This window comes from Colias croceus, chromosome 23 (assembly GCF_905220415.1).
Source record: "Colias croceus chromosome 23, ilColCroc2.1".
Taxonomy (NCBI): domain Eukaryota; kingdom Metazoa; phylum Arthropoda; class Insecta; order Lepidoptera; family Pieridae; genus Colias; species Colias croceus.
Window position 1 is genome coordinate 2,084,990 of NC_059559.1, and position 23,860 is coordinate 2,108,849.

Genomic DNA, 23,860 nt, shown 5'->3' on the forward strand with positions numbered 1-23,860 from the left:
TTACGCCACAAAATCCAAGGGCCTGTTGAAGCCACCTTTCCTATTCATATACTGCCTGTACTTACGTTTTAAGACGACGTGCACCTCACCTTCAACGTTACCATCTACTTTTTTGCCTTTCGTAGTGTCGAAGCCGCAGAAACCCATTACCTTTAGCATTTCCTGTTCTTCCGGCGTTTTTCCCTCCAAATCCGCCGGCGTGACTATGGGCCGTTCGACGTAACTTTTCTTTCCTTTAGGTACGAAGGAAGTCGTTGGTGTAGGAGATATTGAGCGGGATCGACGCCGCCGTGGCGATGGTGACCGCCGTCTTTCCCGTTCTGGTGACCGTCTGCGGCGTTCTAGTGACCGCGATCGTGACCGTGTGCGCGGTCTGCGCCTGTCGCGATCACGACGGTCCCGTCTTTCGTCACGGTCACGCCGACGGGGACTAGGCGACCGGCCCATTATAACTGAAACACACAATTCCTAATAAATAACAAATTCGAATGTAAAAATTGATTAATAATTAAGCAATACTCACCTAGTTTTAGTCAACAGTGTGTAAACTTTGTAAAATAAAAACTAAAAATTAAAACAACAGTAACACACAACCTACGCGTACGCCATTTTTGGAATGAATGACGTTTTGAATGACTGAGAAATTTGAATGTCCAAATGATGCGTTCCATTACACATCTTGGTTGTTGCTTCTGATCTGATTTTATATAATATAATATATATATAAGAAATAAATGCAATTGGGCTAAAAATTAATCAAAGAAAAAATTATCTTGGAGATTTTATTTTTAATAATAATATGTTTTATTCTACAGCAAGAACATTTTATTTTTATTTATATTTAAAAACCTGCGTAAAATGATTTTCGAATATTTCAGTGTTGCTATGCTAAAAATATTTATCTTTTATTTTTTAAGATAATGAACACCGGAAAACTTACATAATTTAACTTTAATTTAAAATTAAAATAAGTTTTATAATAAACTCGTAATAATAATAAGGTCTCCTTCAAATTACGGGTCTTGATAAATATATTCGCCCTATGTGATAAATTTTATAACATGATGAAATTATAAATTTATATATTATAATTATGTAAATTTAATTGATAATAATTATTTGTAATTTGTTTTGATGAATCCAAGAAGGATGGCAACATTTGTTAGTGACATCTAGTGGCCAATATTATCAACTTTTTAATCACTGCGACACCAGCGCCGCACTGCCGTCCTCGGTGAAAAAAAGAAACAGATGCCGACATCGATCTTTGGAAGCGGCACGGGCAGGCCTCTTTTTTATGTATGAAAAAGAAATAACGCGCTCACGCGTAATGTCGGTGGTGCTAGTGCATTAAAACATACAAGAAAACGATCTGTGCGTGTATCGTTTGCAATATTATGTCGTTTGTGTGCTTAGTGTAAGTTACTCAGCTACTCAATAAGTGAAGTGATTTTGTGCTGTGACAATAATTTATCGACTTATCGCTTCTTGGACTAAGCTGCCGGTGAGTATCGGCATAATATTCGTTTAATTATTCAAATTATAACAGAATCTTATAGGATGTGATGATGAAGATTGTTTAAAACACGAAATCATGGGTGTGGTTTCATGAACCGTAAATTAAAATGGGTCGTTTTTTTTAGCCTCGACCGCTGCATAATGACTAAGACGCTATATTTCGGGATGTTTGTCGCTTGCTGCGGTAATCGACGTATTTCCTTTTTCTTTCCGACATATTTACCTGTAGTGTGTATTGTAAGTCTATAAACGGTCAACGGTACCGTAACTACGTGTTCTATTCACGGTTTATGTTATTCATTACGTTTTTTATACCTATATACTGGGTGTGACACTTGAATTGCTTGTTATCTACTTCAATAGAGGTGATGTCATACCTAGGGCGCGGGCTGGTGATGCAACCCGACTGATTTGCAGTGACCACTCTTTGTACATTCCTTTGTCCATAGCAACGCGCATTCAATTTGGTCGGTTAATCCGTAATCGACCTAGTAACTTGGTCGATCTTATAAATTATTGTACTTACAATCTAGAAATAAGATTGGAACAGGGTTAATAGTAAAATTGCTTGATCACTGCAGAGGTTTCTAATTTGCTGAGCATTTAAATCTAGTATTGTACAATCAATGTATTTATTTCGGTCTTGTTATCTCAATATCTTGGTGCAAAACAATTTATACAGATAAGATAGACTATATTTTTCTTTTTTGTGTAGATAAACTTAAAATTTATTTAATATTCAAATTTGGTTTGGATTTAACATAGATATTTTTATTTAAAATTTTTCAAAACAGAATAGGTGTACCTGCATATCGTCATTAAAGAAAAGGAACCATGTTATTTTGTATGTACCAGTATGAATGAACATGACGTAATCTAGGTTTATAGGAATAAAATGCAAATAACATAATATAACAAACTATGAATTATGAATATTCACCAATAATAACTATAAATTAATAATATAAATGCTTGGTTGTGAATAGATTGAGGAAGGAAAAGTTCATTGAATTTGGTAAATTAATTAATTTTGCATATTATCATATACCTATATGGAATAATTTACTTTAAGTTGGCAAATCTATACTAATATTATAAAGCTGATGAGTTTGTTTGTTTGAACGCGCTAATCTCGGGAACTACTTGTCCGATTCGAAAAATTCTTTAGTGTTAGATAGCTCATTTATCGATGAAGGCTATAGAATATATATCATCACGCTAACACCAACAGGAGTGGAGCCGCGGGGGTGAAACCGCGCGGAGCAGCTAGTATAGAATATATTATATGTGAAGTCCCATATCCCCTTGTGGGGTATGGGGCATTGCAATGGATTTAATGCAGTTTTTTAGTGAATTAATATGTATTTTTACACAAATATCATTTTAATTTATAGGTATAACAAAAGAGGATGAAGCATCTTTTTTCTAGACCCTTTTCACCTTAGCTTTTCACCCTAGAAATAGAAATTTCTATTTTAATTCCTGTACCATAAACTGACCTTTTTAATCTTTATAAAATTTTATTATTAACTTACCTAGGGATGATAATGTCTATAAATATAGTGTTATTACAAATTTACAGTGTATAAATTACGACGCAGTAATTTTTAAGTGAGCCATATTGACATATTTTATTATTGTAAGATAGAGGTACAATATAATTTTTAACTTCTTCTTATATCTAAACTAGGTGCGCCCCGCGGTTTTACCCACATGGCTCTGCAGCTATTTTTGCAGTTCAGTTTGAGAGTGATGATAAAGTTTATAGCCTTCCTTAATAAATAGGCTTTCTAATAATTTTTCTAATCGGACCAGTAGTTCTTGAGAATAGCGCATTCAAGCAAACAAACAAAATGTTTAGCTATAACATTCACCTATTATCACTGTATTAAGTTATAAAAATAAAGATGTACTCTCATAATATGTATGTAAAATTATTGTTTTATAAAACAATTAGTGCAAATTGCATGACTAACATTGTAATAAACTATTTATGTAGACTAGTTAATTAATTTTATTATCACATGTGACCATATCAAAAACATATGTGCATCTGTTATCTCTTAGTGTGGTTTGATAGCCTACATCAAATGCAAATATAATATATATATATATATGTATTTGTGACTATGCAAATATGCGTGTTATCTATAATTAAACATCCTATATCTATATTATATCTTCTCTAATATATAAAAATCAATGCCACTTTTCGTTGTAATTCCATAACTCGAGAACGGCTGAACCGATTTCGATAATTCTTTTTTTATTATATTCCTTGAAGTACGAGGATGGTTCTTATGTAGAGAAAACGTTAATATGTACCACGGGCGAAGCCGGGGCGGACCGCTAGTATTAATATAAAAATGAATCACAAAGTGTGTTGGTAAGCACATAACTCAAGAACAATTTCATTCATTCTCATTTTATAATATTACTTGGAGTATGAGGATGGTTATGGAAAGAAGACGTAAACATGTACCAGGGGTGAAGCCAGGGCGGACAGCTAGTTTATAAATATAAATTTATAAAGAACTAGTGTTGAAATCCCACGGGAACGGGAAATATGCGGGTTTTCCTTTGCAAACGCGGGCGAAGCCGCGGGCGGAAATCTAGTAAAAAATATAAGTACATTTCCTCAAGCAAAATTTTCGCAAGCTCTCCCAACCTTCAACTATCAAATACAATGAGGTCAACAGAGGTTTTTATTACCATTAATGTGGACAAAATCACGCATTTTAACATTTATATACATATACTAATGCATGTATACAGTACATTAAAACTAGACACACCTAAGTTTGTAACATGCTCATGTTGTAGCCACATATGGAGTTTTGACATAGTTGCTCATACATTTAGTTTATTAAATCGTTAATATTGAATTGGGTTTGGATTTTCAAACTGAAGCATGAGATTTTGTAATGAGCATGTAACTTTTACATGAGTTTAATAATAATCTTTTTCTAATTAATACCAAGAGAACTACACACACAACAACTTATTAGTTATTAGTTGCTATTTACTTATTTTTATTTATTCTAGTTTGATTAATATTGAAGAAATTTACATGTATAGTAAGAGCACCATTTGATTTAATAACGCAGTTTTGATGATACTCTACGCAAAGCCTTAAAACCAAGGATAGAATATTAAATGAAGAACATTTATATTATAAAGCTAAAGAGGTTGTTGTTTGAACACACTAATCATACCAGCAGTTCCTGAGCTACTGGTACGATTTGAAAAATTCTTTCAGTGTTAGATAGCTCATTTATGTAGGTATCCTAAATCAATTTTATTGCTTTTTGTATGATGCTTTATTGTTGTATGCCAAAAAACGTCATTCCAATTTCATAACATCATTATTGAATAACGGACTGAAAATTTTAAATTTATTGCTAATCTAAGTGAATCATGAATAAAAAGTACAGTCTCAACAAATTGTAACAACGTATATAATAGAAGTTTAAGTAAATAAAAACGAAATAAAGAGAATTGATATTAAACAAGCTGATTGCCTGAAATTTTTTACAATTTTACAAAAAGGTTCAGTAGTTCGAGAAATCAAACATATAAACTCACACTTGCATTTGAACCATTACTTAGACAGTTTATATTAATACTATGTATTATGTTTTGTTGTGTGTATTGTACAGTAACTAGGCAATTGAAATACATACTACTTGTATTTTTATACTTAAACTAGCTGGTGCGTTGTGCGCGGGCTGCAAGCAGCCCGCGAGCCCCTTTTGCCCCTGGGTTGAAGCAATAGGGCAGTCATTAGAAAATGTGTTAGAATTCCCAGTCCATTTGTAATTTTCTGCTAACAGCGATTCCACAGTCAGTCGGTAATGCTTATAAATTCCCCATTCAAGTATTTTCCACTCCGGGAGGCTGTCCACCTTCGAGGGAGCGTAGTGCGCGGGCTGCAAGCAGCCCGCGAAGCATCCCAGGACAGAAATCTTCAGTCATTTGAAAATGCATTAAAATTCCCCGTCAATTTGCTATTATCTGCAAACAGCGATTCCACAGTCAATCGGAAGTGCTTATAAATTTCAAATTCAAATATTTTCTATTCCGGGGGGTGGTTCTCCTTCGAGGGTGCATGGTGCGCGAGCTGCAAGCAGCTCGCGGCTCATCCCAGGGCAGAAATCTTCAGTCATTTGAAAATGCATTCAAATTTCCTATCCATTTGTTACATCTCCTAACAGCGATTCTACAGTCAGTCGGTAATGCTTATAAATTCCCCATTCAAAATTTTCTATTTCGGGGGGCTATCCACCTTCGAGGGTGCGTGGTGCGCGAGCTGCAAGCAGCTCGCGGCTCATCCCAGGGCAGAAATCTTCAGTCATTTGAAAATGCATTCGAATTTCCTTTTCATTTGTAACATCTGCGAACAGCGATTCTACAGTCAGTCGAAACTGCTTATAAATTACTTATTCAAATATTGTTAAATTTTTGAAACGTCTTATCGATAGCGGGCAGTGACTTTTCATAATAAACTGTTCAAGAGTTAACCTAACACGCTCGTCGCTTCGCTCCTCGCTTCCTATTTGAATATTTAGGCCGGCCGCTGCCGCGACTCGCTCGCTTCGCTCGCTTGGCTCGTGCGATAGGTAGTTCAAAAGTTAACCTAACACGCTCGTCGCTTCGCTCCTCGCTACCTATTTGAATATTTAGGCCGGCCGCTGCCGTGACTCGCTCGCTTCGCTCGCATGGCTCGTGTGGTAGTTCAAAAGTTAACCTTACACGCTCGTCGCTTCGCTCCTCGCTACCTAAACTGCTTATAAATTACTTATTCAAATATTGGTAAATTTTTTAAACGTCTTATCGATAGCGGGCAGTGACTTTTCATAATAAACTGTTCAAGAGTTAACCTAACACGCTCGTCGCTTCGCTCCTCGCTACCTATTTGAATATTTAGGCCGGCCGCTGCCGCAACTCGCTCGCTTCGCTCGCTTGGCTCGTGCGGTAGGTAGTTCATAAGTTAACCTAACACGCTCGTCGCTTCGCTCCTCGCTACCCATTTGAATATATTTTAGGCCGGCCGTTGACGCGACTCGCTCGCTTCGCTCGCTTGGCTCGTTCGGTAAGTAGTTCAAAAGTTAACCTAACACGCTCGTCGCTTCGCTCCTCGCTACCTATTTCAATATTTACGCCGGCCGTTGACGCGACTCGCTCGCTTCGCTCGCTTGGCTCGTGTGGTAAGTAGTTCAAAAGTTAACCTAACACGCTCGTCGCTTCGCTCCTCGCTACCTATTTGGATATTTACGCTGGCCGCTGCCGTGACTCGCTCGCTTCGCTCGCTTGGCTCGTGCGGTAGTTCAAAAGTTAATAAATATTTTCTACTCCGGGAGGCTGTCAACCCTCGAAGTTGCGCGGTGCGCGGGCAGCAAGCAGCCCGCGGCGCCGTCTTTTGCCGTTGCTATTCAATTACCCTTCCTACTATGGAAATTTCCATACAAAATTTTCGAAAAAAAAATTTCGCTTTTTAGCAAAAATTTTTATGTGCCTGGAAGCGGACCAAGTTTTTGAACATTTTTTACTTCGGCAACCCCGACCTAAGTGCCACCAGTTCAGAGAGCCGTTGAATTTCGTGATGTATGGAAAATGGAAACCGGGGGTCGGAGAGATATTCTGAGTATGCAGTTTTGTAAATCTGGCCGATTAGAGCACAGAAGTCAATTTTCAGACCGATCGTGAAGAAACCGGCGCCACCATCTTGCTTTGAAAAATCGGCCATTTTTGAAAAAAAAATGGCGTCCAATTATAAATTTCTCGATTGCCCTGGGAGCGCCCCATCTTCCTGATCAATTTTTAGTTCTACACCCCCTGGCTATCTAGTGCCGTTTCGGAGAGCCGTCGAATTTCGCGTTGTATGAAACTCGGAAACCAGCGGTGGAAACTCGATTGTGAGTATGCCATCTCAATGTGCGGCTCGATTTAAGCCCCTGTGCCAAGTTTCAGCGCAATCGGACCAGCGATGGCCGTTTTAGAATTTGTATGGCGGCGGCCATTTTTTCCGCCATTTTGAATTTTTTTCACTATCTGTGGTAATTGCTCGAGGTCTACTCCAAGTTTAGTTCGAGCACCCCAGATTTAGCTGCTACCGTTTGCGCGGGCCGTTGACCGTCTTCGAGAGATGAGGGAAAGTTTAAGATTTCGGATTTTTCTGGATATCCTGGGAGCTGGGCGAGTACGAACATGGTGTGAGTGTATTTCCGCGATGCGCCACCTTGTCTAAATTTACGTTTTTATGTTTGCGCCAAAAATGGAAAAAATCCAAAACCGAGCGACCCACTATGGCTCCCTGGTAGCGTCCCAGGGTGGTGATCATTTTTAGTTCCGGCACCCCCCACCCTACTCGCACCGTTTCCGCGGGCCGTTGGAGTTTACGTTGTATGGAAGTTGGAAACGGGGGCCCGGAGCCACTCGAACGGGGCACCGATCGATTCGCCGGCTCGAACAGAGCACGTGTGCCAAATTTGAGACGTAAGGATTCATAAACGGCGATTTTGGCAAAGTACGGCGGCCATCTTGTTTTCGCGAAAATCCCCATTTTTCCACCACCCCTGGTAATCGCCACCAGTTCCGAGCATTTTTTGTTCAGACACCCCCCCCTCCAGGTATCACCGTTTTTGCGCACCTCCAGGGGTCCACTTGGTTTTCGAAGATGATCGAGATCGCTATATTTTTCCTCTGGTCTCTCGGCACACCTCTACACGATCACGTCATAATCCCCCCCACTTTCCACTTAGTTTCCGAGAAAACCGATGTCAGTCAGTCAGTGAATCAGTGGTAGTGTAGCTTTATATATTATAATAATAAATTCACACAGTATGATCTGTAAACCATATTTTTTTATAATTATAGGGAGCTGTACCTACACACTATTCGCCCAATATAAAATAAGTATTGTAGTATTCAAATAACTGCCATAATAGATTTTGTAAACTAAAACTTTATAAATACATATAATCTAAACATAATTGCCATCGCAAAAAATACATGGTAACAGGTTTAAAAAGATGACGGTTTGTACAAAAAATTAATAGCTCTCTTGAATTGTTATTTAAATTGCTTTTTATGGTACTTACCTTATTTCGATTTTATTACACCGCTGTCAAAGCAGTTAATTTTAATACTTATCATGCGATTTGAAAATTTATTATTGTTATCTTTATTTAATTTTAGCGAATCAAGATTGTGTAGGTATATTTTATAATTGAAATGTACAAGATCTCGTCATGACAATACCGTCACGTCATGGAGTTGGGTGACGATTTTGGCATTTTTGAATCTTGCCAAAGAAGTTAAATTCAAGTTTTCACAAATGTATAAGTTTATTAAAATTACATGTAATGAATATAATTTCTGTCTGTTTTTATCAATGTTGGTATAAGTATAATGTAATAACTAATAGGTACATACTATAATATCCAATGTCTGAAATCCTATAACAAATAAGTTAACTATATCCTAATGTGTATGTTCACTATGTACATATTTCAGATAAACTGTGCATTTTTTCCAGTTTTTATGTAGCCTCTTTTTATGGTGGTCCTTTTGGGCAAGAAAAATAATCACATGGATATAAAACAAATGATTTGAATTTCTTTAAAATACCTATTTGTCCTTTTGGAAGTGAAATTTCTTTAGGCGCGTTGAGAGTAACATTACAAGATCTCGTCATGACAATACCGTCACGTCATGGAGTTGGATGACGATTTTGGCATCTTTGAATCTTGCCAAAGAAGTTAAATTCAAGTTTTCACAAATGTATAAGTTTATCAAAATTACACAATTGTCGTGATAAACGTGTCAGTGTAATGCTCTCTTTTAAATAATAACCTTCCTGTTTACGTCACTTTATTACCCCGGCTTGGCGCACCGCCAAAACGCCCGTGGGATTTTTGATAAGGAACCCAATTTGTACGAATATTTTTGATGATGTGGTTGTACGTATGTGCTCTTGGTTTTAACATTTCAAATTCAATTTCATATACAAATGATTTATTGTGATTAAAGAGATTATAAGGGTTATTAGTTATTACATTGTATGAAGTGATCCGCTGTGATCTGCCATGTGGCGTACAATTTTTAAAGAAGTTTTACATAGATAATTAATTATTACACCGATATATACCATTATTACCAAGCACAAAAACAAATAGGGAAAAATATTATTGAATGGTCCATATTTAAAACATTTGACTTGTAATTGTGTTATTCAGCAGTTAGTTAGCTTTCCGCCTGCTACTTCACCCGGTTGGTTCAAAGGGAATTCCCTTGGGAATATGATTTTTCATGGCGCTATAAAAATACGCTATATCACATCATAACATAACAGCCCCCCCCTAGACAAGTGGCTTTCCGTTAGCGTAAAGTTTAATAGAATAGATTAATAATGTATGAGATTGACGTAAGCTGGAGATACGTTTGTCTACAGCTTACGTCAATCTCATACATTCTTAATCTATTCTATTAAACTTTACGCTAATAGAAAGCCACTTGTCTAAAGGCTCAGCTCCTTTGCGACGTAAAACAAAAAAAAAACGAACACACTTTCAAATTTATAATATCGGTACATGTGCCTATAAGGTTTTTCTAATACTTGCTGGGTTTGCTTGCTGTTTTGTCGCTTGGGGGTTCATTAGAAGAAGAGAACCAGAATTTCTTTGTGGATGTTCCTGTAATATTTTCATTTCTCCATGCAATCTTACATTTCGAGCAGTGAATTAGCGACGAGTGTTTGCCAAAAGACAAAAAAAAGTAATAATTTGGTGTCGCTTTTTAGAAAAATCCTTTGTCACAGTCGATAAAAGTTTTAACTAGTTAAATTTCAAATCGAACTGGTGACCCTAACAAAGCATATAAAATAGACCATCGCGAAACTAAATAGTTCACGCAAGACTGCTGATTCGTTATGGATGAAATTTTGCGCACAGATAGTTTTATTATCAGGATTAACCGATTATGCACATTTTTGCTCCGATTCCAAGTGGGCGAAACGGTCAACATGAATTAACGTAATGGCACCGAATACCGACCACTGATTGATACGGCTAAATGAATCCTTTAAAAGATAAATTAAATACTCTAGAGGTCATAAGAAAAAATGATATTATGAAAGATTACGAACTTATATTTTAAAATATGCACATAATTGTATTTCATAATGGCTTTTTATTACCTAAATTTGGATTTTAACTGTCACGACTGGAAATTAACTGAAAGCACCATTTTCCGACCGACTGAGTACAAATACACGTGTTTCCGACCACTGAGTAGCTAGATTCCGACCAGTCAAATATTTTCTACTAAAATCAACCTTATGATAATAGAAATACAATGGAAATTCGTAAAAACCCGTTTCGTCTTTTCACTGCATCACGCGTGGACCGATTTCGATAATTCTTTTTTTATTATATTACTTGAAGTACGAGGATGGTTCTTATGGAGAGATATTTTAAATATGTACCACGGGCGAAGCCGGGGCGGACCGCTAGTTTTAAATAATATTTGAGCATTTATTATAATAACAAAAACTAACTATGTTAGACTGTAGTAGTTTAAAATTACATTTACTCAAACTCAAACTCATAATATGCCTCACTGATCATCCACACTAAATTAGAATGTCCCATTGACTACTTTGCCCAATTCTAAAATCCATTTCACCAAAAGTATTATTTCAGCTAATGAGAATACTTCAGCCTCTTTTTTATTACTCATGATGATGACCTGAAATAAACGCATGCAATTTCACTCAAGCACAGCGCAAGCAAAAGCAACCCAGTTGGACGGAAACAGGGAAATATATCGCACCTAGATTCCGACCAAACCTAAATTTGCGTAATAAAGCCTCTAAACCGAAATTGATATTCATTTTTAGTTCATTTCTATTTCATATGTACACTTATAAAGATCTCACAATTTCGTAGTTATGCAATTATGTGTCATAAACGTAAAATATAGGGGTTTTAAACCAGACCGGTCTTTGTAAATGAATAACGAAAAAATCAAAAAAGAGTGTCAGTTAAAACGTATATTACAAATAATCCATTAAAGTTAGCATTGGTCGCATACAGGTGTAGTATGTAAGCATAGCGTTTAGAATAAATAACTTAATACGAAACCTCCACAAAACAACATGCTTAATAGATAATTACCTTCTTTTACAAAGTGCGAAATTCCGTTTACCGACCGATTCGGTCGGATTTCGGAATGTTGTTATTTTGAAAAGCTCCTCATTCCGTCCATAATTATTTGTCCAAAAAAACCTATAAAAACACGCTATCTTTGCATGTATATTTTAAAATTAATAATTTAAAACACCAATAAAACGTTCAAAGTAAATTAACCACAAACTTACCAGAGTATTTAGCGTAAAAATCCAAATGTTTATTTTCACCGTTTTATGTTTTTTTCGCATTCAATTCAATACAAACTACACCCTCGCCTAGCTTTTCTTGGATTGACGAAATGTCGGTTAAAATTTGAAACCCAATTTTGGACAGATGACGTACGATAAGTGATTGAATCGAAAGCCTTCAGTTTCACGAGTGTCGCGCGTATTTTAAACGTTTTATCAAATAAAAATCAAAATGGTCGGATAGAGGAGGCTAGTCGGAAACCGGTGCCGTTACGTTACTGTTTTTTATTTTGTAATATTAAATTATTTAATATGAGAAGAACTTGAATGTGTTTGTATTACAAATGCAGTGCTTTTCAACCTTTTTCATAACTATTGTCATATCCTCCTACTTATAATATACTAGCTTACCGCCCGCGGCTTCGCCCGCTTTGTCTAAAACCTAATAAATTATATACTAATACCTTCCTCTTGAATAGCGTATATATAGCCTATAGCCTTCCTCGATAAATGAGCTACCTAACACCGAAATAATTTTTCAAATCGGACCAGAAGTTCCTGAGATTAGCGTGTTCAAACAAACATACTCTTCAGGTTTATGATATTAGCTTAGATAGAAGGCGATTTAACAGTATACTTGGGAACCCATGAACCCTCGACATAAAAGCACACACGCCATGTCATGGCCACCCTGACTCAAACCCCTGGCCCCCCGCCAAATTGAGCCGATGCGAATTACTTTCGTGTTTAGTAAATAATATTATTCTTAGATTGCGTTTATAAATAACGACCAACATAATTTAGTTTCGATTGCTCCCATTGGAAACTAGATTTTCGTAATTTGGTGCTTTTTAAGTGGGTGGTGATCGTTCATTTAGAATTTAGGGTATGTAAATTATTTGGATTTGGTTCGTTGGTCATTTGAATTTATTGTATTGCATTGGAGTGATCGAACGAACTCAAACGCATACATCTAGTTTTTCAACATATTCTGTTTTTTTGAAGATTAATTTCGTAATCTTCAATACATAGTATTCGTTGTTGAAACTTGTTCTAACCAAAGCAAACTTAATGCCTCAGCCCCCGGAATCACAGACACAATAGAAAATCTATTGTGTCGTGGTCTCATTGGGCCGCTCGGTGGTGGTCAATGGGTTAAATAGAATGATTCATATATTTTTTTATATTAATAATCATATTCTTTATTTACATCTTTACATACAACAGAAACGTTTATGTAGGTAGGTACTTAAGCGTGTTTACGTAAAAGGAGAATATTATTTTTATTCAATTTAAATATTGAAAAGAACGTTTATAACTTTATAGCTACCTCGAATGTTGTACCGTTAAATTTTGCGATCGGATGTGCGCCCGCGCACAGATATGAAGCGAGTTGTGTTGGAGCCGGTTTTCTGCGGGGATCCAATGAGAGATTTGAGGTCTGATGCTGTGTGAAAAGATATATTATAATTACGTTAAGTAGGATGGCGTAATGGACTAGGAAATATGTAGTGTCATTTTGTAGGACAAAGTAGGGCAATAAAATCAATTCAGAGGAGGGATTACATTTGACTTGGACTAGGTACGTCGTTTTAAAAAGTTATAGCTAATACCCTAACATATTCTGTAGGTAGGCACATATGATTGGCTCCCCCTTCGATGATAATACTGTACATATCATTGTTTTTAAAATGAAACTTCTTTAGGCGCGTTGAGAGTAAAATTTTTCTCTCGTTTTATATACCTATTGCAGATTTTCGGGCATAATAATTTGGACACAATACTGTTGAAACACGCACACTAGTTAGTAGTTATTAAGGATAGTATATGATATCTGTATTTAAAAGTATATCTATCTGTATAGAGCGTGCCGTATCTGACCCGTTCCCAGTTAAATGGCAAAACGATAAAATCTCGGAGTTTTACGCAATGCGCTGATGCAATGAGTGTTTTATTCGCATCTCTTGTGTTAACATTGAAGTGTAAGTGAATGTAAGTGTAGTACAATTTATATTTACTAATATTACTTATCCATACTTAATTTAAGCCGCACTTGGCCAGCGTTTTGAATTTGAAGAGATTGTTTGTTTGGTTGAACGCGAAAATTTGATTAATTCTTTCAGTGTAAGATAGCCCACGAATAGAGGAAGGCTACAGGCTATATAACGTCACAATAAGACAAATATGAGCGGAGTAATGCGGGTAAAACCACAGGGCACGGCTAGTAGATGCTAAAGTGTTCCCGAAAAACTATGATATACAAGAATTTAAGAAAAGATCGTTCCTCAACAATATTAGTCCATATATCATGAAGTATGGTACCCGGATAAAAATAGACCATATGTCAATCCAGATTATATGCAGATGTTGTGCCAAATCTCATTCATTCATTCGATTCAGAATCGTTCAGAGGTTGGTTCAGGGTGAATACATCCTTCGATATATTATGAGAAAAAGTTTAGACTAATAATATAAAGGAACATATGTATTGTGGATGTATGTTTATTACTACTTCACACAAAAACCGGTGATCGTATCTGTATGATATTGGATGAAAATAAATTATAGTCTGCATTAGCACAATGTGTTCTATTTACCCGGGATCACGTGACTGTTGGCTCCACCAAGCAGTTAATACAATATACCTACTTAAATTTACAAAAAAAAAACATAGATATAATGTGTACAACATAAGAAAAACATTAATTAAACAACGCTATCTCGACACGAATTATTTGGTCAACAGATATCGTAGCGATAGTTGATTGGTGAACGCACCTTATCGGTCATACACACGTATATATATCAGCTCTAGATGTGTGTTATTTGTATATCAATGTATTGAACATTTATATCTTCTTTAATATATATAAATCTCGTGTCACAATGTTTGTCCTCAATGGACTCCTAAACCACCTAACCGATTATAATAAAATTCGCACACCATGTGCAGTTCGATCCAACTTGAGAGATAGGATAGGTTTTATCCCGGAAATCCCTCGGGAACGGGAACTATGCGGGTTTTTCTTTGAAACGCGGGCGGAAAGCTAGTAATATAATATGTAGGTACTAACTTTCCGCGAGCAGCTTCAAAGGAAATTCCCTTGGGAAATAGATGTTGTGCCTATCGTGGTAAAGAGTAGCCTAAGCCACTCTAGATCCTAATTTTATTAGTGTATCAAATGAATTAAAACGATATATTACGAGAATATTTTGTTTGCTTAAAAAATAGGTAATTTTTCAAAACAATTTTTATAAATCTGCTTCTAAAAACTGCAGTGTTTTAATTCGTTTATGTATGTACACTACACATTATCTTATATACTTAGGTATATTGTTCGCAGACAAATGATAGATTTAGCAAGTCATATGACCGGAATATATCAACGATGTTTATAGAGAAGGACAACGTGATATTAGCAAATGTGTCTGCGCGAAAAAGTGCAATGTTATCCAAGGATGAAAATGAAGAATGTTTTTATATAGTTCACATTATCAAGATATAAGTTCGTTTAAATTGTCATTCAATATTATTCGTATTCTAAAAAAGCACATGATATCGAGTATGTACATAAACAGTATGGTGCAAAATTTCAAGTTTCTCATAGTAGTTATACATAGTTGGGCGTTGAAATGTCAGACAGTCAATCATCATGCCATTCCCCTTTTTGTATATTTCGAAGAAACAACAAGTAACATAATCTTCAAAAATGTATCTTATTCCTTGCTAAATTAAAATATCATCTCGACGAAATTTCACATTTTCTATCTGCAGTTGTATTAATCTTAATATATATAAATCTCGTGTCACAATGTTTGTCCTCAATGGACTCCTAAACCACTTAACCGATTATAATAAAATTCGCACACCATGTGCAGTTCGATCCAACTTGAGAGATAGGATAGTTTAAACATGTAGGTACCACGGGCGAAGCCGGGGCGAACCACTAGTATAGGTATAGATGTTCAAGAATAGGTACCATTATACATCTTTATTATATATCTACTAACGCTATTCAAAACATCTCCAAGTGTCTACTTTAGTATAAAAGGCGCAGATCCGCAAATTGAATTCAAGAGCAGCGAGTGACATGATGTCATAATGATGATATCAGTGACCAAGTGAGCGCGGTTCGCGTAAGTGGTGGCAAGGTCGGGCGATGGGCGGAAAACGTCTGGGCCACGCGTGGACCACGTTTGCTGGATGCCTTTGCTTTCGAGTCAGTTTTATTTAGATCAAGAAGGTTTGGTTTATCTATACTAATATTATAAAGTTGAAGAGTTTGTTTGTTTGTTGATTTGGACGCGCTAATCTCAGGAACTACTGGTCTTTAAAAAATTCTTTCAGTGTTAGCCCATTTATCGAGGAAGGCTATAGGCTATCATTACGCTAAGACAAACAGGAGCAGAGTATAGAATTTGGGTATAAAGTCTATAGAGTGTGACACCATTGATTCACTATGATATAGATTTGAGATCTATCACCCAGCGGCTGACCCTCTGCGCCGACGTCAACCAGGCAGACGCAGACGTCTCTACGTCGAACGTCAGCCTTAAATTAATGCGAACAAACACAGGGGGAGGCTTACGTAGAGACGAGCATACTACAGTTATGCTCGCTGCAAGTAAACCGGCCCCCCCTGTGACAGAAGGCGGATAGCACCGTAATATGGTGGCGTTATCATTTTCGATAAAGTCACCTATTGCCAACTTATGGGCTTGGTCGGGTCCCCCCCCTCATACAGCAAAACTGTAGAGGGGGATGCGTAAAAGCATTTCCCAACGTTAAAAAAAAAAAAAAAAGATTTGAGATCTATCGCTTTAGGCTTTCTCATTTAGTTTTCTGTCCGTGTTATGTACTGGTCCGATGACTCGTAAGCCTTTGGGTAAATTTTTTGTAGATTGAAAAATCTTGTCATTGGGCCGATGTTAGTTGCTGGTTGTTGCTGGCTGTAGGTAGATTTAGAAGCATTTTATATAACAAACTGTAACCCGTATGATGTGATGCTTTGCGCATGTGTTTTATAGATTTATGTAGACCTATATGAATGGAAATGAAACATAAATTTTGCATTGTACAGGGGAAACAACGATGTAATATGTATCATCGCGATACGTGTAGGGAGCGCTATAAAATACATATGAGTAGTCGACCCACTTCGTATTAAATTTTAATATAGGTACCTATAGACATGACTGCCTACTTGATATAGTGGATGACGCATGTGCACTGCGTAGAACATAGGACCACCAGGAATCGAACCCAGGACGGATTCGATTCCTGGTGGAGACAAAGAAAAAAATGTTTCGGTCTGGCAGGACGCAGAAGGCTGATCACCTACTTGTCCCTAAAGAAAACCAATCAGTGAAACAGATGTATGAATAATGCATCTGCCCGTTACCCCACTACCCCACACGGGACTCCACTTTTTTTATGAATAACTATGTCGATGTTTTAGTATAATTTCTTAATACTCCATATAAAAAGACCATATTTATATTGTTACTAGCTTACCGCCCGCGGCTTCGCCCGCGGCTTCGCCCGCTTTCTCTGAAACGATTTGAGATTTAAACTATCCTATCTCTCAAGTTGGATCGAACTGCACATGGTGTGCGAATTTTATTATAATCGTTTAAGTGGTTTAGGAGTCCATTGAGGACAAACATTGTGACACGAGATTTATATATATTAAGATTTTTTAAATTGAGGATAAATAACAAAATCAGATACAAAATATAAAATACAAATTTTAAAATTGTTGATACAGATCGTACACATGACATCATATTCCGTGAATCTTTAATTTTTTATACATTGTTAGATATTTTCATGCAGTCATAATACGCTATTGTGTAGTTTTTTCTGTGATTTCTCAAGATAATATTTTATGCTCTCACATGACATTTGTTTCAAACAGGAGATCTATTACACGTAAAGTTTTTGCTAACTGCATGACGATTAAAATGCGCTTCTTATAGAAGTCTGTTTTAAAAGCAAGAGCGTGTGCCGAGCACACGTGTCAGAAGTGAAACATCTTTGGCAAAGATTCAAAGATACCAAAATCGTCGCCTTACTCCATAACGTGATGATATTGCTATGACGTGACCTTGAAATTTTACTCTCAATGCGTCTAAATAAGTTTCACTTCAAAAATATTTTTATTTCGAGTTGATTATGGAAAAGTTATAATACCATATCAAAACCATAAATATAATTGCTTATTATTTTGATAATTTAAATTAAATGCTCCCTACTACAAAGAATAAGGACAATACAATATAAAATAAACTGGGCATTTGCTCCTCTTATTGGTCTCAAAGTACATATTCATTTTTAATTTCAAAAAGCAACAAGTATGTTCACAAAATAAAATCATCCAGGACAGTTTCAAAACACAACAGTAGACTACATTTTCAATGTCTGTACTCGATTCAAAAAGTCAAAAATAAACACGGGACATCGAATGCTGTAAACGTTTAACGGCCATAGGATCTCCCTTTCACGCATATAGCTCTATCTCGCTCTAGCAAGGATTTGGGGAGACTGGAAATTCCGGTCGGTTTGGCAAAAAAGTCTATCGACTCCCATATAGTTGGGAGTCGGTGACTGGTTTTTTGATAGTTTTTTTTGTGGGTAGGTTTATTGTAATTTGTAACGTAGGTAGGTACAGGAAATTTATAGCTTTCGGTAGAAATGTTTGATGGATCTGTCGTTAGTTTCGACGCTTATACAATTTGAGATGTTGATGTGTTTGAGGTATTAAAATGTGCTGTGCTGATAAGAGTCGATTGTGGTATGTGTGAAATTTTTATAGGTATTTATATTTATTATTTACAACGCACATTACGGGTCCGCACCGGTTTTCCTGTGGTGCATAATATTATGTATACGGATAGGGTATATCACTCAGCGATCCCGTATATATCAAACAGTGAAATAATTATATATTTTTTTAATTATGAATTAGTTAATACTGGTATTATTACTTATTATTGACAGCAATTAGTAATTAAGTGCAATTGATTTGTAAGTCTGACTCATAAAAAATACTAGGTACTTTCTTTTATGTATCTACTTCAAATATAACATTGTGACATTTTATTTGAATGCACCGTTATCTCAACGAAGAAGTGTGGTTGATAAGGGTTTGGCTTATCTCAATGTTCAAGGGAACTTTATCTTGGCGTTTTTGAAGGTTAACCTTTTGTATTTTTTGATATGGAAATACGTACGTTTTGTCAAATGTTTTCTTTCATTATTTTCTGGGAAGTTTAGTTTCGATAAGAGAGAATAATTGTGCAGTGAATCAGAAATGTGTTTGGATTTATATTAATATATATATGCAACTATTTAATTATTAAAGAAAGGTACAGTTTTACTTCTAAGATAGACCTATTTACAATATTATAAGTAGGTAGGTACGTGTGAATGTATCGTATTGTTTTTTTAAATATTATATTTTACTAGCTTACCGCCCGCGGCTTCGCCATCTTTGACTAAAACCTAATAAATTATATACTAAAACCTTCCTCTTGAATCACTCTATCCGTATCCATATCTATCTATACTCTACAAAAAAACCGCATCAAAATCCGTTGCGTAGTTTTAAAGATTTAAGCATACAAAGGGACAGAGAAAGCGACTTTGTTTTATATACTATGCAGTGATGGTGTGTGACCAAGGGGTCATCGGGTTGTTAGAATTTGTTATATAATATTTCTGTGATAAAAATTGTCCCATAATAATAAATTATTATTTATTGATTGGGAGAAATACTTTTCTTTACAAGTAATACATTTATTTAATATCAAATGGTGCATTAAATTGCGAATAGGGAAATAGGGGCGCAGCTGCGAATGTTTATGTAATAGTGTTGATAAAGTACATTCGTCGAGAAAAGCGCTGGGAAGAGGTTTCAGTGACAGACTAACTTTTGGATACAAGCTGGAACACAACGCGACACTCTCGTGTCGTACTCGTACGTATTTAAAAATGACCCCTGCAGGTATCGCTTTTTTTCAAATTAATATAATACCGTATACCTACATGTTGTTGTTTTCTATATAAGTACAGATTTATTCACGAAATTCCGATGGGATAAGCGGCTAGTATAGCACAAGAGTACAACATAACGACTATTGATCATAATTGCATAATATTTTTTTTATAATATTTTTAAAATATATATAAAATATTATAATAGCACATTCCCACACGACTGTACCTCTTATCTCGCATTGATTCACAACGCGTTGCATAACGCCATTGTACTGCACCGTCGCGTCGCGTCGGTGTTGTTGTGTTAATTATTTTTATCTATGTGAATAAGGATTAGATGCGGTGACGTCACAGTGTGGTATTTTTAGATTTCAACTATGTAGGTACAGATTTGGTACATGTGAAGAGAAAATGTTTTTGTAACAACCCAATTGTTGGAGAAGTTGGAGTGAAGTAGGTTAGGCAATAGTTATACATACATATATGTATTATGTTAGTTTGATGAAAGCTCTATCAAAATTGCTGCAGCCGTTTTGGAAAAAATACTTTGCCAACATGTCGTTTTACTCCCATAATAATTATACATTTCTATAAAGTACCTTACACTAAAGACATTTAAATTATTGTTTTTATTGATTTATGAAACAAATATCGTTGTTTCCCGTATCACAATGCGGATTTGTCGAATGTATGATCGCGATACTTGCAGTGGAACACGGGTATGAGTTTTTATAGTGATGAGTACCTGCGTATAATTATGCGATCCTAGTACCTAGGCTATGTATAATTTCCTCAAATCTCAAAATTTGTCAAGTGATAATGTTGAATACATTATTTATCAGAGAAGTTAAATATGCGATGTAATGTATACTGTTTGAGTTGGCAGCTGTCGTGAGAGATAAATATATTTATTATCTGTGCTATATTTAACACACGAATATAGTGGCGCTAGCACGTGGTTTCGCTCGTGAATTTGTGATATTTGTATGAGGAGTAGTATAAGGATAAAATAAAGAGTTTATTTTCTCACATCAGTTATAAAAAATAGTATGTGTACCTTTGTAAATGCAGGTTATATTGAGGTTATAAATTTATAATCTATATTTAGAAGGAATTTTTAAAAAATCAGTTCTGTAGTTTTTGTGTTATTTAAACTTCTTAATATTCATGCAAACTTTATATTTAACAGATCGAATATCCTGGAAAACTTACTTTTTTGAGTAAATTTTGTTATTATTCGTTACAGCTATTTTCGATATCAACCTACTTATAACGTAGGTATGTACATACATACAAACACACGGTTTCATTACAAACACGTACTACCCAGTCACAGTTAATTATACATATTATTACTTAGACACTTAGATGGTCGTAACTTAACATTTAACATGCAAGTGTTGGCTAATAAGTGATTAGAGTGAGTGTAATTACGGCCAGCTGATTGTGGCGCCATCTGTGACGTCATTATTGCTGTCGAGTTTGTTTGTTTGAACGCGCTAATCTCAGGAACTAATTCAAGTTTTGTTTTTTACTGTGGCAACTACCTAATGACTGGTTTTCGTCTAAGGGGAAAATAACATCAAATCTGCGTTTAGCGAAACTTTCTTAAAATGATTGTATTGTCTGAAATGGTTCAGTAGTTCCGGAAATAAAAATGTTTTATTGGAGGAAATATAATTATGAATATCTTACTAAGATGAAAGCGTAAATTTGTAACTTTATGGCCATTATTTAAGCGAGTTACGCCGCGGGTTCCAGCTAGTTAACTTGTAATCGGTACATTGAATACCCGTTCATCATTCATCAACTAAAGAACGAATGAAAAAACAATAAACTCGACCATGATGGATCACTTTTGCCTGTCAAAAGTTACCGATTCATGCAGTACACACATACAAAAGGATTGTAAGCGGTAGATATCGCAAAAAATGTACTTGTGTATTTTTTTGTATGTAAATATTATATGTAGTTATGTACTCTACAGTCTACTTCATAGAGCACGCGCTCGGCTTGATACGCGTTAGGTATTGGAATAAAGATTTTCAACAGACTTCAAAAAAGGAGGAGGTTCTTAATATGACTTAAAAAAAGGATTTCAACCTCCCTACATCAAAAGAAGAGGAGGTTCTCATTTCGAATTTGCTTTTTATTTTTGATAGTATTGTTACCTTAGAACTTTCGACTTTGAGCTGTCATCAAGCAAGCAACACATAAGCTGTAGAAATACCAATAAGTTTATCACCCGAAAACCACCGAACAGATTTTTATGATACTTGGCAGTCTTGGCTCATGTACCAGAATTATAAGCTATAGAAAGACTTGCTTTTGTCTGTGGATTCGCCCGCGCGCGGTACAGCTAGTATCCCTTGCGCATGTCGCTGCCAGGGTGAACCTTCTGTTCACCCACGCGTCCGCGTTAAGATGTATAAGCCCTTCTGGCTGACATCGAGAGACATCACACAAACAAAAAAAAAACAGCTAGTTAGTACGTTATAACGCACAAGCTAATTTGATATATATATGTATTGTACAGATATCAATACATAAAAATGGAATCAATAATGAAGTCACATCGATGCTAATTCAACATGGCGTCGGACAATGGGCCGCTGTGACGTCACCGGGGTGAATGAACTTCGCCGATTTGGTGGGCCGGTTTTGAGTTCGGAGGTTCATGGTTTTTGTAGCCCTGTGCCTCTGTAGTGAGGGGAGGGTTATATGATATTATCATGGTTAGATATGCAAAAGTTATGCTTTTAACTAGTTGAACCGACCGTTGCGATGCTTTCTGATCCTTTTTCTAAAAACAACAAAAACGATTTATCAATTCAGCGGCCGAAAAGGTTTTACTCTTGATTATGGACAGGATTAAGCGATGATGTGGAACTCCCTACCGCCATCCGTGTTTCTCGATAGATACAATTTGGATCTATTCAAGGCCAAAGTGAATAGGCTTTACCTTACTGATCAGGCATGCTAACCTGAAAGACCGCATCTTCACTTACCATCAGGTGAGATGGTGGTCAAATGCCTGAGCAGTGTGTTAAAAAAAATGGCTCGATAGATGAGGCAGACTATCTATCAAGAACTCTTCTTTGTTCAAAGCACACAAAAATATCCCAAACGGCCCACAAGACAGTAAGTAACTACATAATATTATTCAATTAATCCGAACTTACGTCTGAAGTCGTAGACAGTAAACACATTACTATATCGATATACACATACATACCTTCCTACTCCACATCGAGCAAAAAAACAATAAACAATAAATGAGGGTAGTTACTAGTTAATTACATATGATGATTAATCACCGCACCGAACTTCCGTTAATCGTCGTGAATACAGTAGTATTCAAAACAGTGCCTAATAGCTGATCTGTCATGTGATTGACACAGTGACGTCACAGCGTTGCGTGCGCACTGGAGCGTGTGCCGCACAAACGATGTACAGGCGAACAATTGAACGCGGCTCATGCGCAGGCGCAGCGCGATGGTTATCGTTCTTGGAATCACTGTTGTATTGAACTATCACTATACCTCGTATGCATGGTAAACAAATGGCTATTGGATACTTATTACAATAAAATTAATTGATGACCATAATTTACGTTTCTTGGGCATTTTCAATTTTCAACGTTCTTCATTTACTCTGTAGGTAACAGGTAGTGTTACCAGGAACTCCCAAACATATTGATTCAAGTGTTTCTTAACAAAATATGTTTGCCGTGAATTAGGGCTTCAGTGTTCGTCACAAACAGGGGCCGTATTATGACCTCTTATTTCCAGACAGTTTACGCCTGACTGGTATTCATATTGCATTGTGATCACGATAACCAGTCAACTAGATTTGAGATGCGCTTTTGAATCGTCAAAACACTTTTAATCGCCGCTTCAGAAAGCAGGTTTTACATACCTAGAGAAGAGCCGACAAGAAATTCTGTAGTTACTCTCTTTGTCGTT

General features: G+C 36.2%; 2 protein-coding genes across 7 annotated transcripts in view; one reads left to right on the forward strand and one right to left on the reverse strand.

The window, feature by feature from the left end:
- On the reverse strand, positions 1 to 447 carry LOC123702552 (U4/U6.U5 small nuclear ribonucleoprotein 27 kDa protein). Its single transcript, XM_045650329.1, has one exon. The coding sequence runs from the start codon at positions 445 to 447 to the stop codon at positions 1 to 3; it is 447 nt and encodes a 148-aa protein (XP_045506285.1).
- An 813-nt stretch (positions 448 to 1,260) lies between these two features.
- The window catches only part of LOC123702464 (protein hu-li tai shao), a 91,762-nt gene continuing 69,162 nt past the window's right edge, over positions 1,261 to 23,860 (forward strand). For all 6 annotated transcript variants that reach the window (XM_045650221.1, XM_045650225.1, XM_045650223.1 and 3 more), the window contains exon 1: positions 1,261 to 1,504. The gene's annotated coding sequence lies outside the window, so the exon portion shown is untranslated. The remainder of the gene's footprint in view (positions 1,505 to 23,860) is intronic.